The sequence below is a fragment of the Pistacia vera genome, unplaced genomic scaffold (genome assembly GCF_008641045.1).
Source record: "Pistacia vera cultivar Batoury unplaced genomic scaffold, PisVer_v2 Contig240, whole genome shotgun sequence".
Taxonomy (NCBI): domain Eukaryota; kingdom Viridiplantae; phylum Streptophyta; class Magnoliopsida; order Sapindales; family Anacardiaceae; genus Pistacia; species Pistacia vera.
Genome location: NW_022196047.1, coordinates 61,142 through 75,401, shown reverse-complemented (window position 1 = coordinate 75,401; position 14,260 = coordinate 61,142). Strand labels below are relative to the sequence as shown.

The 14,260-nt window shown below is 37.6% G+C and overlaps 1 protein-coding gene across 2 annotated transcripts; it reads left to right on the top strand.

The window, feature by feature from the left end:
• The first annotated feature begins 11,280 nt into the window (after window positions 1-11,280).
• On the top strand, window positions 11,281-12,565 carry LOC116131744 (periplasmic beta-glucosidase-like). 2 transcript variants are annotated; one of them, XM_031417415.1, is made up of 3 exons: window positions 11,281-11,326; window positions 11,471-11,643; window positions 11,751-12,565. In XM_031417415.1, the coding sequence occupies exons 2-3, from the start codon at window positions 11,598-11,600 to the stop codon at window positions 12,221-12,223; spliced, it is 519 nt and encodes a 172-aa protein (XP_031273275.1). In that variant the 5' UTR covers window positions 11,281-11,326; window positions 11,471-11,597; the 3' UTR covers window positions 12,224-12,565. The 2 variants fall into 2 exon arrangements, with proteins under 2 accessions (XP_031273275.1, XP_031273273.1); XM_031417413.1 differs by having other exon boundaries at window positions 11,307-11,643.
• The last annotated feature ends 1,695 nt before the right edge of the window (window positions 12,566-14,260 follow it).

Here is a 14,260-nt window from a genome sequence, read left to right as displayed (position 1 = left end):
GCAAGGAAAAAGAGAACTAAGACATATGCAGTGTGGAAGGATTTTAGAGAAATTGATATTCCTAACAGACCAAAAAAGACTAAATGCATCCATTACAAAAAGAAGGCTTGCGATAACGGTCATCGGGAGTACTACTCAGCTTTCAAGGCATTTGAAGACTTGTATATGGAAAAAGCTCTTTGAAAGGCAACAACTAAGGTTTTTTCCAAGCAACAGATCTATCAGATGTAGGCAATGTTATCCCTATTCTTACTGGAGGTAAATTTGACATGGCGAAAATGCGGGAGAATTAGTGGCCACTTAGGTGCTGATGCATGAGCATCCCTTTACTATTGTGGAGGAAGAAGGATTTAATAACATAAAGAGGTATGTGATCCCTCTGTGGGAAAACATTAGCTGCAAGATGTGTAAAAATGATGCTATTACTTTGTTTGAAAGGGAGAAGATAAGGTTGAAGACTTTGTTGAAGGATGTTGACTAAATAAGCTTGACGACCAATTTATGGAAGTCAAGTAATCAGAAGATTGAGTACATGGTATTGACGGGGCATTTCATAGATGGTAATTGGAGGTTATAGAAACAGATTCTAAACTTCCTGTACATAGCTCCTCCTCACACTAATTCCCAAATTGCATATTTAATTTATAAGTGTTTGAAGGAATGGGGTATAGAGAACAAGGTGTACACGATCTCAATGGATAATGCATCAAGTAATGATACAGCAATCAGGATTTTAAAGAAGAATTTGGCAATCGACAATAGGCTACTTTGTGAAGGGAGATTATTCCATGTTAGGTGTTGTGCACACATCTTGAACCTTATTGTTCAAGATGGGCTATCCCAAATAAGGTCCATTATTGATGATGTTCATGATAGTGTGGCTTATGTGAAACAGATAGAGAGCAGGCTTACTATCTTTTTAGAGATAGTGCAAATGTTACGTTTGCCAAACTGGAAGCTAATCCTGGACTACAGAACAAGGTGGAATTCCACTTTTGAGATATTGTCAACTGTAGTGAAGTTTAAAAATGTCTTTCAAAGGTATAAAGAGAAAGACCCACATTATAATTGTTGTCCCACCATAGAGGAATGGGTAAAGGTGGAGCAAGTTTGTGAAGTTTTAGGGGTGTTTAGTACTATGAAATCAGAAGAGATAGTTCTTAATATTATTGTGAATAATGTACAACAATTATATATACACCCAGTAATCAGCAAAATATGGAAATGAAATAATTCTATTCCTAATAAATCTGATCCTTATCTCTAATGTGATAGTGTACAATTCAACATCCTAATCCTAACATGATTCTGTACAACTCAACACTCTCCCTCAAGCTGGAGCATATAGATCATATGCACCAAGCTTGCTACAAATAAAACTAATACGAGGACCTCTGAGTGATTCAGTGAGAATATCCGCTAGTTGGTTGTTTGAGTTGACATGACTAGTAATAATACAACTAGACAAAATTTTCTCCCGAATAAAATGACAATCAATTTCTATATGTTTAGTCCTCTCGTGAAACACTGGATTAGAGGTAATATGGAGAGCGACTTGATTATCACAATGTAACTTCATCTGTGATACTTCTGCAAATTTCACTTCTTGAATTAGTTGCTTCAACCAAATGAGTTCATAAGTCGCTAAGGCCATTGCATGATATTCTGCCTCTGCACTCGATCTGGCAACAACATCTTGCTTCTTACTCTTCCAAGATACAAGGTTTCCCCCAATAATAACACAAAATCTGGAAGTGGAGCGTCTATCAGACGGAGCACCTGCCTAATCAGCATTAGAATACCTAACAACCTGTGTTGTGTATAGCCCTTGTTTACATATAACAAACCTTTGCCAGGTGCACCTTATATACCTTAGAATTCGAACAACTGCATCCGAATGACTATCACATGGAGACTATAAGAACTGACTTACGACATTGACAAAGAAGGATATATCGGGTCGTGTGATGGTGAGATAATTAAGCTTACCAACCAGTCTTCATTATCTTTCAAGATCAGCCAAAGGATCCCCCTGTCCAGGTGAGAGCTTTGAATTAGGATCCATATGAGAGTCTATCAGTCTGTAATCTGACATCCCTGTATCTTCTAGAATATCTAGTGTATACTTTCTTTGAGAGATAACAATACCAAAGCCAGGTTGAGTAACTTCTATACCAAAGAAATATCTAAGTAGCCCCAAATCTTTGATTTGAAAGTGGCTAAACAAGTGTTTCTTCAACTGCTCAATACCATCTTGATCACTTCCTGTAATGACAATATCATCGACATAGACAACCAGATAGATGCATTGCTCTATTGATATATGTTTATAGAAGACCGAATGATCAGATTTACACTACACCATACCAAACTCTCGGATGACAGTATTGAAACGGCCAAACCAGGCACGAGGAGATTGCTTCAAGCCATACAATGAGCGACGAAGTTTACAGACTAAGGTAGACTCCCTTTGAGCAACAAAACCAGACGGTTGCTCTATATGTATCTCTTCCTAAAGCTCACCATGCAGAAATGCATTCTTAATGTCCAATTGGTACAGAGGCCACAGTTAAATGGTAGCCATAGATAAGAACAAGTAGATAGAAGACATCTTTGCCATAGGAGAAAAAGTGCTATAATAATCCAACCCATAAGTTTGAGTGTACCCTTTGGCTACCAGATGAGCTTTTAAGCGGTCAACCTGCCCATTCGGACCTACTTTGACAGTATAAATCCAATGACAACCAACAATCAACTGCCCTAGAGGCAAATGAACCAATTCCCAAGTGTTATTATTATGCAAAGCAGTCATCTCTTCAACCATTACATGACGCCACTTGGGATCAGTTAACGCCTCATGAATATTGGAAGGAACAGACACAAACAAAATTGTGGACACAAAAGCAAAATATGGTAAAGATAATCGATGATAACTAAGGAAATTATAAATTGGGTGAGAATTACGAGTGGACTATATACCTTTACGAATGGCAATGGGAAACTAATCATCAGGAGTAGGATCGTGGCATGAGAGGAATCTAGAGCAAGACTTGTAACAGAAGCCTAAAAAACAGGGTCAAGGACAATGTCAGTACCTATAAGAGGAATAAGAGCATCATCTACAGGAAGGAACGCTCATGTAGGTGAAGAACACTATGAGATAGGGACAGATGTAGATGATTGACTAAAAAGGGGAGCAATGTAAGGTACGGGGAGGATTGCATTTATAGAGGCATATTCTGGTGGAGATGAAGAGAAGAAATGAGAAGGCTAAAAAAATGTAACATTAACAGATATTAAATATCGATTTAATGTGGGACAATAACACTTATAATCTTTTTGAAGACGTGAATAACCCAAGAAAATACATTTGGTAGACTTGGCAGACAGTTTATGCTTACCAGGGGAGAAGACATGGACAAAATAGGTGCAACCAAAGACATAGGGAGGAAGAGTAAAAACTAGTCAGGGAACAAAATAGAATGAGGTACCTTGTTTTGTAAGAGAGAAGAAGGCATCCGATTGATCAAGAAACAAGCTATCAGCATAGCGTCTACCTAAAACTGGAAAGGAACCTAATTATGTAAAAGCAAAGTGCGGGAAGTTTCAATGAGATGTCTACTCTTACGCTTAGCAACCTGTAACGCCCCACTTGAGATACGTAGCCATTGTTTAAGGTATGGCCTAAAGGGTTACTGAATTGTTCCTAAATGAGTTGGTATATTGTTCATGTTGTTTGGTTAACCCTTGGTTGAGTTTATGTTTTGGGTTTGGTTGAGGGTGTACCATGGAATTGATCAAGACTTGGCAGATTTTGAAGTTGCAGCCTTAGCCGGGGCGAGGGAGAAGCTTCGCCGCGGCGACGTTGGTTCTGTGTTGGCGGTATCGGTTCTGGAATATTTTGCCGGGGCGACAGAAAGTTCTCCGCCGTGGCGAAGAGAAGGCAGAAAAGTTTCTTGAGTTTTCTAGAGAATTCTTCATAGGGGTAAAATAACCATTCTACCCCTAATTAGCAGGAAAAGTGGGGAGTAAAATGTAAGGAAATTTCATGGAGAATAGTGTAAAATGGGGGTGAGTTTGTAAAGAATTAAAGGATAAAGGTGGAAATTTCAAGAAAGAGTAAAGGCAAAATGGGAAAGAGTGTTTATTATATGAGCTAATAAGGGTTGAATTCTCTAAACCCATTCATTTTCACCCATTTCCGCTGCCTCTTCATCTCCCATTTTCTCTCAATTCCTCACTCAATCTTTCAAGGGATTTTTGAGAGTTTTGAGTTGGAATTTGACAAAGAATTGATCCTAAGCAAGAAGAGGTAAGAATCCCTACTCTAGAGATGAGTTTTATTTTTGTAAGGGTTAAATTCTTACTAAGTTTATGCTTAGGAAACAAGGAAAAGCTAAGGTCCAACAAGAGTAGAGAGTTTTAGTGGAGACTACTCAAGTATGAGGTAAGTAAATCCAATTCAAGCTAAAGTTTAAGAAATTCTTAAGTAGAGATTTATTTATGCATGTGTATATGATGCTTATTGAGAAATTGAGTAGAGATGTGTGTCTATTTGTTGAGGAATTGAGTTGAGAAGAGTATTTATGTTATGTTTGTTGGATATTTCCTTTATAGGAAGTGTTAATGTGTGATGAGTTTGAGATGAAGTTGGAGGAGATTGAGTAGATATTTTGGGAGTGTTCTTTTATGATAGGAACCATGTCCATAGAAGGGAGTTTCTTCCCATTTTGGATGGTTAAAAAGAGAAGGAGAGTGGTAGTTAGAGAAGAGGTTTTGTATGCACATGAGTTGCTTGACGAAATGCCTAAGTGAAATCTGCCCTGTCACTACCGTGACTTTCTAAGTGATATTTGGGCATCTTACGGATTGAACTGGGCTGAGACCAAAACATAAAAGTTGTAGCCCTATCTCTAAGCTTTAAAACGAGACCAAAACCGTAGCAATCTGATGTGTATAATGCCTGTTATGCCCTTTTTAGTGTGACCTACGTAGGATGACTATTTTGATGCAATATCGCATTTGGCATTTCAAAAGTGCATTAATGAGTATGAACCATCCATATGCATTAATTGTGCATTGAGAAGCAGCTTGAGAAAGAATAGAGAGTGTTGAGTATGAGCTACATTATGAATACTAGCTTAAGAGTAGAGAATTTTGAGTATAAGCTATACTATGAGTAATAGTTTAAGTGAGAAAGAGTAGAGAATGTTGACAATAGCAACTCTTAAGAGTAAAGAGAATGAGAACACTTTGATAGTAAAGAGAAAGAGAGATTGAGCACTAGTGAATAAAAGAGTGAAAAGTGCTAAGGAAGAGAATAAAGTAAGTCGTGCGATGGGGAACCTGTGAGTGATGAGTAGAGTCACGAGAGTGGGTGCTTTGTGATCCCCAGCCGTGCCTCCGGTAAGATGAGGCCATGACCGTCACGTAGAATGGAACATGAGGTTCCAGCTGTGCCTCCGGTAAGAAGGGGTCGTGACATTTGAGAGAGATAGAGAGAAAGCATGTACACTCACATGGCCAAAGGTTCTGAATCCATGCATGACTAAATCCGATCGGTAGAGAAATGAGTAGAAGTCACGTAGAGTGGTAGCGCCCAGCCGTGCCTCCGGTCAGATGAGGTCATGACATTCCAATGAGTAAGAATGAGAAAGAACAGAAATAGAAAGAACAGAGATGAGAAAAGCTAAGAGTTAAGCTATATTATGAGTACTAGCTCGAGTATAAGTACTAGCTTGAGGAAGAGATGAGCAAACATGAGAACGAATGAGAGAGAGATAAGAGCATAGAGTAGGTTATGCGATGGGGAACCCGTGAGTAATGGGTAGAGTACTCCCGCATGTACGCCGCATTGAGAGAGCGGCATGAGTATGAGAAAGAGAAGTGGTGTAGCCAGTGAGAGTGCATGCGGATGAGGGCTATACCCGAGAGTACCCGAGAGAGAGATTGTACACTCACATGGCCAAAGGTTTCGAATCCATGCATAACCAAGTCTGATCGGCTAGAATGAGTAGAAGTCACGTAGAGCGAGAGAAGTCCCGGCTGTGCCTCCGGTAAGATGAGGCCGTGACTACTAAAGAATGAGTTAGTAGAAATGATTTATGAGAGATGAGAATGAGATAATAGAAAGAATTAAAGATGAGAAAGCTTGAGTAAGAATGGATAGAACGAGAGAGAGAGAGTATGAGAATGAAGGCGAAAGTTTGAGCTAAGAAGAATAGAGAGTAGAAGAAAGAAACATGCAATTCTTTTGCATTAATTGCATGTACCTCTCATACATGCATGTACCATGAGTTCTTCCATGGTTAGTGAGAGTATAACGAGAATAAGAGAGAGAACCATGATTTTCCTTCATGGTGAGTATGACGAGGATAAGAGAGAGAGAGAACCATGATTTTCCTTCATGGTGAGTATGATGAGAATAAGAGAGAACCACGATTGTCCTTCATGGTGAGTAAGAATAAGAGAAAAAGAACAGAGAATAAGAACAGAGAGAAAGAATAAAAAGAGCAGAACAGAGTTAAAGGAGAATAAAAGTAACAGAAAGAAAGAGAATAACAGTGAGAAATAGAAATAGATGAACAGTAGAGTAAAGAAAGAACCAAAGAGTGAGTTGCGGGGACAGGTAGTAGAGGATTTACTTACTGAGCATTGTTGTGCTCACCCCGTTGTTCTTCTCTGTTTTGCAGGAAATAGGAGCAGCGGTCGGATGGACGTCGAGGAGCGAAGAGTATTGGCACCACTGTCCACCAGCTATAATATTTTGTATTAATTAGAAAGTTTTTAAACACATAGTCTTTTGTATTTGTAAAGAATTTTATTTTATGAGTAAAGAAAAATTTGAGCCCACTATTTTCCATACGCTATGTATATCTATAATTTACGTAGTATGTATTTTAAGAATAGTAGTAAAGAGGAGGTGTTACACAACCCCATTTTGTTATGGGGTATAAGCACAAGATGACTGGTGGAGGAATCCCTGGGAGGACATGAATTTTATAAAGGAGGCAGAAAAGTATTCACGAGCATTATCACTCCACAACACATAAATAGTAGTATTAAATTGAGACTTAATTTCAGCACAAAAGGATTCAAGTATGGAAAATAATTCAAAACGAGCTTTTAATTAAAAATAACCAGGTGCAATGAGAATAGTCATCAATAAATATAACAAAATACTAAAAACTCAAAATAGATGAAACACGACAAGGACCCCACACATCTGAATGAACTAACTCAAAAGGGACGCAACCCATTTATTGACACGCTTAGGAAATGAACTACAAGAATGTTTCCCAAGTTGACACGACTCACAACTAAAAGATGATAAATTAGATAGACTTGGAACCATCTTCTGAAGCTTCAGTAAACTAGGATGGCCCAAACGATTATGAAGGAGAATCGGAGATTCCAAAACAATACATGCGATAGAGGCAAAAGGTAAATTTAGATGGTAGAGGCCCTGTGACTCATGTCCTACGCCAATCATCTGTCCCTTTTCTCGGTCCTACATAACAACAGAAGCATTATCAAAAGTGATAGAACAATTTAAAGACCGTGTAAGTTCACTGACAGACATAAGATTAAAAGGACAATTAGGATATAAAGAACAGAGTCTAAGGCCAAGGATGAAAGCGGATGTGCACGGCCCACTGCTTTAACAACTGTTTTGGACCTATTAGCCATAATGACAGAAGACAGAGTTGTAGCAGTAGTAAGGTGAGAAAGTAAATGAGGGTTACCAAAAATATGATTAGAAGCACCATAATCAAATACCCAAGGCCTTATAGGGGAAGACTGAGTGAGGCATGCAACTGAATTACACGAGTGAGCGATGGAGGAAACAGATGAGGAAAACTGCTTATTGGCTTGATAATTGAGATATTCTTCATAATCAACACAAGTGAGAGTCAAGGACGGTTGAATGCGGCTAAGAGTGATCAGTCTAAACAACATTAGCGACTCAAGAAGGGCGACCATGCAACTTGTAACATTTCTCCTCAGTATGTCCCTATCAATTACAGTAGCCACACTTAGGTCGACCTCCCCTACCACCATGGTCTCCCTGATCTCGTTTATAAGTGTTCTGAGTCTGAGAAGCCAAAACTAAAGAGTCAACCAAGGGAGATCTTGTCACAACACCAGGAGAGGAGACACAAAGTAATCAAGCAAGCACTTCATCAAGAGATGGCATAGTGGCATTAGCCAGAATCTGATCTTGTATTGAAGTGAGATCAGGGCTGATAGTAACAAGAGTAAGAACCATGAAAAATTTGTCTCGTTAGGCCAGATCTTCTACTACAGACTTATCGACGAGCAATAACAAATTAAATTATGCCTTAAGAGAAGTCATCCTGCCAAGGAAGTTTGACATACCCATATCTTATTGTTTGAGAGTAACCATATTGGACACAACAGAATATAAGTGTTGGATATTATTCGTATAAAGTAATTTGGCCTGATGCCATATCTCAAAACAAGTTTTGTATATTTTATAAATAGGGTGAAGAGGAGGGTCATTCCTCTGCCATAATAAACTACATAATAAAGCATCAGTCTTTACCCAAACTGCCTTATCTTCTTTGATATCTTCAGCCTTAGTAGTTAAGTGATCCTCCAAGCCTTGTCCCATACTCCAAATTCAACAGAAGCGGCCTAGAAGGAATAATTAGAGCTCCCTATTAACTTTTCAATTGTGATTTGAGGAAGAGAGAAGAATGAAACAGAACCTGTTTTAGAGCTAGACCTTTCAGTAAACATGTTCAATGTATGATAGAGATGAAAACTGATATGGGCAACAAAAAAATATATTTTCGATGAAAGAGGACATTTTCTGGCAACGATGATGATGTGGCAGGTGTCGGACAGTGATGAGACCCAAGGTTATACTTGTCGACGTTGTCTAAGGCTACTGGTACCGACGGTGAGATGTCACGCTTGCCAAAGAAGAAACTGCGGGAAAGATGATCGGTGTGTGGGACAGCGAATGACAATGATCTTTTAAGGGTTTGACGGTGAGAGAGAGACGAACAAGCTGGTGTTGTCAAATTTCAAAGTCAACACTAGATGGAGGTTGCCTGAACTTCGCCGAAAAAAAAAATTGCTAAAACAGAAAAGAAGAAAAAAAAAATTCTAGGGTGTCTGATTTCTTTGCTCTGATACCATGTGAAATCAGAAGAGATAATTCTTAATATTATTGTGAATAATGTACAACAATTATATATACACCCAGTAATCAACAAAATAAGGAAATGAAATAATTCTATTCCTAATAAATTTGATCTTTATCTCTAATGTGATAGTGTACAACTCAAAATCCTAATCTTCACATGATTCTGTACAACTCAACAAGTACCATTACTAATATTCTTTCTAGGACTGAATACCCGACTACAAATCTATATCTCAGTGAGATTTTTCGGGTTAAGGTTATGCTAGATCATAAGTCAATGGATGAAAATGATGTTATTCGACATATGGTTACAAAATGAAACATGAATTTGAAAAGTATTGGGGAGAATGCAACTTATTGATGTGTGTAGCAACTGCCCTAGATCTTAGGTGTAAAATGGTAGTGTCGGACTTTTGTTTACCTAAAATGTATGGTGAGATTGATGCCCAAGTACATAAGAGCAAAGTTAAAGATGTGTTGTATCAAACTTACCGTGAGTATGTTGATGATTATCAATCTCAATCCCCAAACATTGAACAACCAACTGCAATGGTTCCTTGGGGTAATGAACAAACAGAACCTAATGCGTCTTGTTTTGTAATGTTTGCAGAACATATGAAAATGGTTCAAAGTATTCCACTAGAGGGATCAGAGTTAGATAGTTATTTGGGAGAGGTTTGTTTCATGTTTGCGGAGGGGGATTGTACGAAATTTGAAGCATTGGAGTAGTGGAAGGTTAATACAATGAAGTATCAAATCTTGTCTAGGACGGCTCGTCATATACTAGCCATCCCTATAACCACAGTGGCTTTGGAGGCCTCGTTTAGTGCTGGTAGTAGAGTAATCGAAATGTATCAGGCTTTATTGTCTCCAAAAACAATACAAGTGCTCCTTTGTGGAGGTGATTGGTGTCGCCATTTCAATGGAGTTCATAGAAAGAACAAAGTAAGTGTAAATTGTAACGGGTGATTAGTATTTATGCATTTTCACTTACTAGTTAGTAGTTACTTTCATTTTTGTAATTGAAACTAATATTTTCCCTTGATCTAATTTAGAAGGAGCAAAAACAAGTGGAGATTCAGCTTCCAATCGAGTGAAGCTTATGAAGCTTGAATGCTTTTTTTGGCTAGAATCCTGAGGTAATACATCAGCTCTCAATCACTTATGTAGTTATATTTCATAATATAACAGTTTTTATTCTTAATTTACAAGTCATTTACAACTGCCCTTTTGTCTAAATTTTCTAGGTTTTTTCATATAAAGGTTGGTTTTTGTAAGGATATGTTGGTTGTTTGAGAGGGTGGAGAAGAGATATGTTTCATAATATAAAGGTTGGTTTTTTTAAGTGTTGTTGTGAACCTAAGTTGTGATGATATTTTTGTGATTCTTCTGAAGTGTTTATTTATGTGATGTTATTGTTGAACTTGAGATGTTGTTAGAGAGGGCGGACTATGGAGAAAAGATGTGTTTCCTTCTTGTTGTTGTGTTCCCTTGTTGTTTCTGGGTTTATCTATTGGTTTGGTTGCTGATAAGATACTAAAAACCATTCTTATGTTTGGAGTTCAATAGATTAAATAAAGATTATGATGATATCTATGAACTCAGATTTTGGAAAATGTTATAATGATTTGTCTTGTTCACTGTTCTGTTAATTGAATTATAATGAAGAATAAGTATTAATGTATTATTGTTGGCCTGAGTTTTAAACTGGAGACTTTGTTGATTTTACCTTACATGTTTGTATTGAAATTTAGATATTCTATAATTCTAATTAGGGGTGTTTATTGTTGCTCCAGGTTTTTTGAATATGGAGTTCTAGACTTTGCTGGAAGGTCTTTTGCTCTTTGTTGGGCAAAATATGTTTATCCTGAAATTTAGATATTTTATAATTCTAATTAGGGGTATTTATTGTTGCTGTAGGTTTTTTGAATATGGTATTCTAGACTTTGCTGGAAGGTCTTTTGCTCTTTGCTGGGCAGAATATGTTGGCCTGAAATTTAGATATTCTATAATTCTAATGATGTATATATTTTGTTGCTACAAGTTCAAAGCGTAAAAGTCTGGTGAAAGATAAAGGTGACCTGGCTGTTGCAGCTNTCCCCAGCAAATGTTTCTGCTGAATCATGGCAACCTTCCAGATGAAATAAGCAGGTTTTAGAGAATAAAGAAACAGAAGAGTTGCCTTCTTCTTTTTCTTTTTCATTGTTTCTGTTCCAATGTTATGATATCATGAAGTGTATATATTAACAAAAACTGAGTCTGAGAATTGATATCAAGTCCAATGTTTTTCTGCAGCTGCATAGAGAACTAGCTCGCGAAGCAGTTCGCAAGTCTTTGGTTCTTCTAAAGAATGGAAAGAATCCGAAGAAACCTTTTCTTCCATTAGACAGAAGTTCTAGAAGAATTCTTGTCACTGGAACACATGCTAATGATCTTGGCTGTCAATGTGGAGGATGGACAAAAACTAAGTATATGGACTTAGCGGCGGTATTACAATTGGTAGGCAGTTTTATGGCTATTTTCCTCCCATAAATTACATGATACAAGCATTACTTACAAGTTATTTCATTTTCAGGCACAAGCATTTTGGAAGCAATCAAAGAAGCAGTCGGAGACAAAACAGAAGTGATTTACGAGCAATATCCTTCTCCCCATACCTTAGAAAGGCAAGATTTTTCTTTCGCCATTGTAGCTTTTGGTGAAGAACCATATGCAGAAAATGGTGGTGATAACGCGGAACTTGTAACCCCCATCAAAGGAAGTGAAGTAATAAACTCAGTCGCGGAAAGAATCCCGACGTTGGCAATTCTGATATCTGGAAGACCCTTAACTGTGGAGCCACAGTTGGAAAAATTAGAAGTTTTTGTTGCTGCTTGGCTTCCTGGAAGTGAAGGAAGGGGAATTGCAGATGTTATCTTCGGAGATTATGATTTCACGGGCCAACTCCCAGTTACATGGTTTAGAGGAGTTGAACAGCTACCAATGAATGCTTCAGATAATGCTTATGATCCATTGTTTCCCCTCGATTTTGGGTTGACATACAAATAAGTAGATGAGTAATGTTAGGTCCATAGTTTAATTTCACAACTTTCGACGTGATAGTTTGTCATTAGTTAGCTCATAAAACGGGTTTTGTTTACTTTTATGGGTTTCTTCTACCCATTTGCGAGCTAACCAATGACGAGTTATCATGTTAGGGGTTGTGAGAGGTGACAGTTTGTCATTTGTCAACTAGCGAAATGGGTCCTGTTTGCTTGCATGGGTCCTGTTTACTCATTTGCGAGTTAACTAATGACGAGCTGTCATGTCAGGAGTTGTGATAATACGTAAATTGACTGTTAACTGTTTGTTCAAGCACTATTTCCATGAATTACATTTAACCTCCTGGGGTTTGGGTCTATTACAGGATCCTATCATTTCAATTTCAAATACTGGCATCTAACCCCAATAAGAAAACTGATGTTAATGAAAATCAAACACTAGAGGGGCAAAATAGACTTTTGAGGATGGTTCAATAGTTTAATAATTAATATTACATTTTATATTTACAATATCTTACTATTCAATTAAAGAATTAAGGTCATGTTTGCTTGGGTTGGTTCATAGTAGTGGCATAAAAAATAGGAATCTTATTTCCACTTTTCCTTCCAAATTTGAGGGGAATGACATCCATTACCGGTAATGGGCGTAAAGAAAATGTCCAATTTACCCTTTTTTTTAATTTGTAATTTCTCATTTACCCTTAAATCAATATATTTTAAATTTAAATTATTTTATTAAAATAATTATTATTATATCTATAATACTACATTCATAAACCCTTCTCATTAACCTTCTCTCATAAACGTAATAGGTCAATTCACAATGGATTCTGCCTGCCCAACAATGGGTTTCGTTTGATCAAATGCGAGTCACGTCAACGTTTATGAGAGGAAGTTGTGAAATTTGTTTGTCAACCTATCTTTATTCTTATTATATTTCATTGTTTATCCTTTATTATCAGAACAAATACCATTGTCGCTACCGGTGCCATTGTCGATAGCGTTGTTGTCCTCGATCGACAAATTTATGCCACGCTATCGACGTCACCTATGACATGTGATGAATCAGAGATCATTAATATGTCCAATTGGGCATATCCCAACCTCCAATAATCGTCATAATGACGTCACATGCGGTGGTCATCGATCACAGCCTTCGTGTGACGTCTTTGTGACAATTATCAGAGGGTGGGATCTGCCTAGTTGGTGACACTAACAATGTGGCCGAAATTAGTTGGTCGTCGAACGTTGACCAGTTGATATATTTTTTTAAATTTTTCAAAATTTTTTGGAAAGATTTTGAAATTTTGTAAATTTTAGAATGTGAAATTTTATATTTAAATAAAAAATAACCTAATCACAAGCAAATAATGTAATAATATTCTAGGGTCTGTTTGGCTTATTATTTTTATTCGTATTCTAAAACTGATTTTCCCAATAGTGTTTGGCTTATTATTCAGAGAATAGCACTTTGAAAATTCGATCCTGACAGTGTTTGACCGTTACAGTTTGCAGCTTTTATTCCTCTCTCATTTGTATTTAATTTTCTCAGTTTTTCTTCACTAACCGTTACAGTTTGCAGCTTTTATTCCTCTCTCATTTGTATTTCATTTTCTCAGTTTTTCTTCACTGCATTTGTGTTTCAGTTTCTCAGTTTTCTTCACATCGTGAACCACCCCACACCACCAAATCTGTCGCACATTCACCGTGAACCACCCACCATCGTGAACCACCCCATACCACCAGATCTATCGCACATTCACCGTCAACCACCCACCACCGTCAACCACCCCACACCACCAGATCTGTCGCACATTCACCATCAACCACCCACCACCGTGAGCCACCCCACACCACCAGATCTGTCGCACATTCATTGTCAACCACCCACCACCAGATTTGTTGCTGTTATCATTTTTAGATTGATGCAGTTAGATTTGTTTATGGGTAAGCTTTGTGCTCCATGTTGTGTTTTCATTAATCTGTTGAATGATTGTTTAAATTATTTTGTGGTTTTACAGGAGTAGAGTTCAACAAATTACTG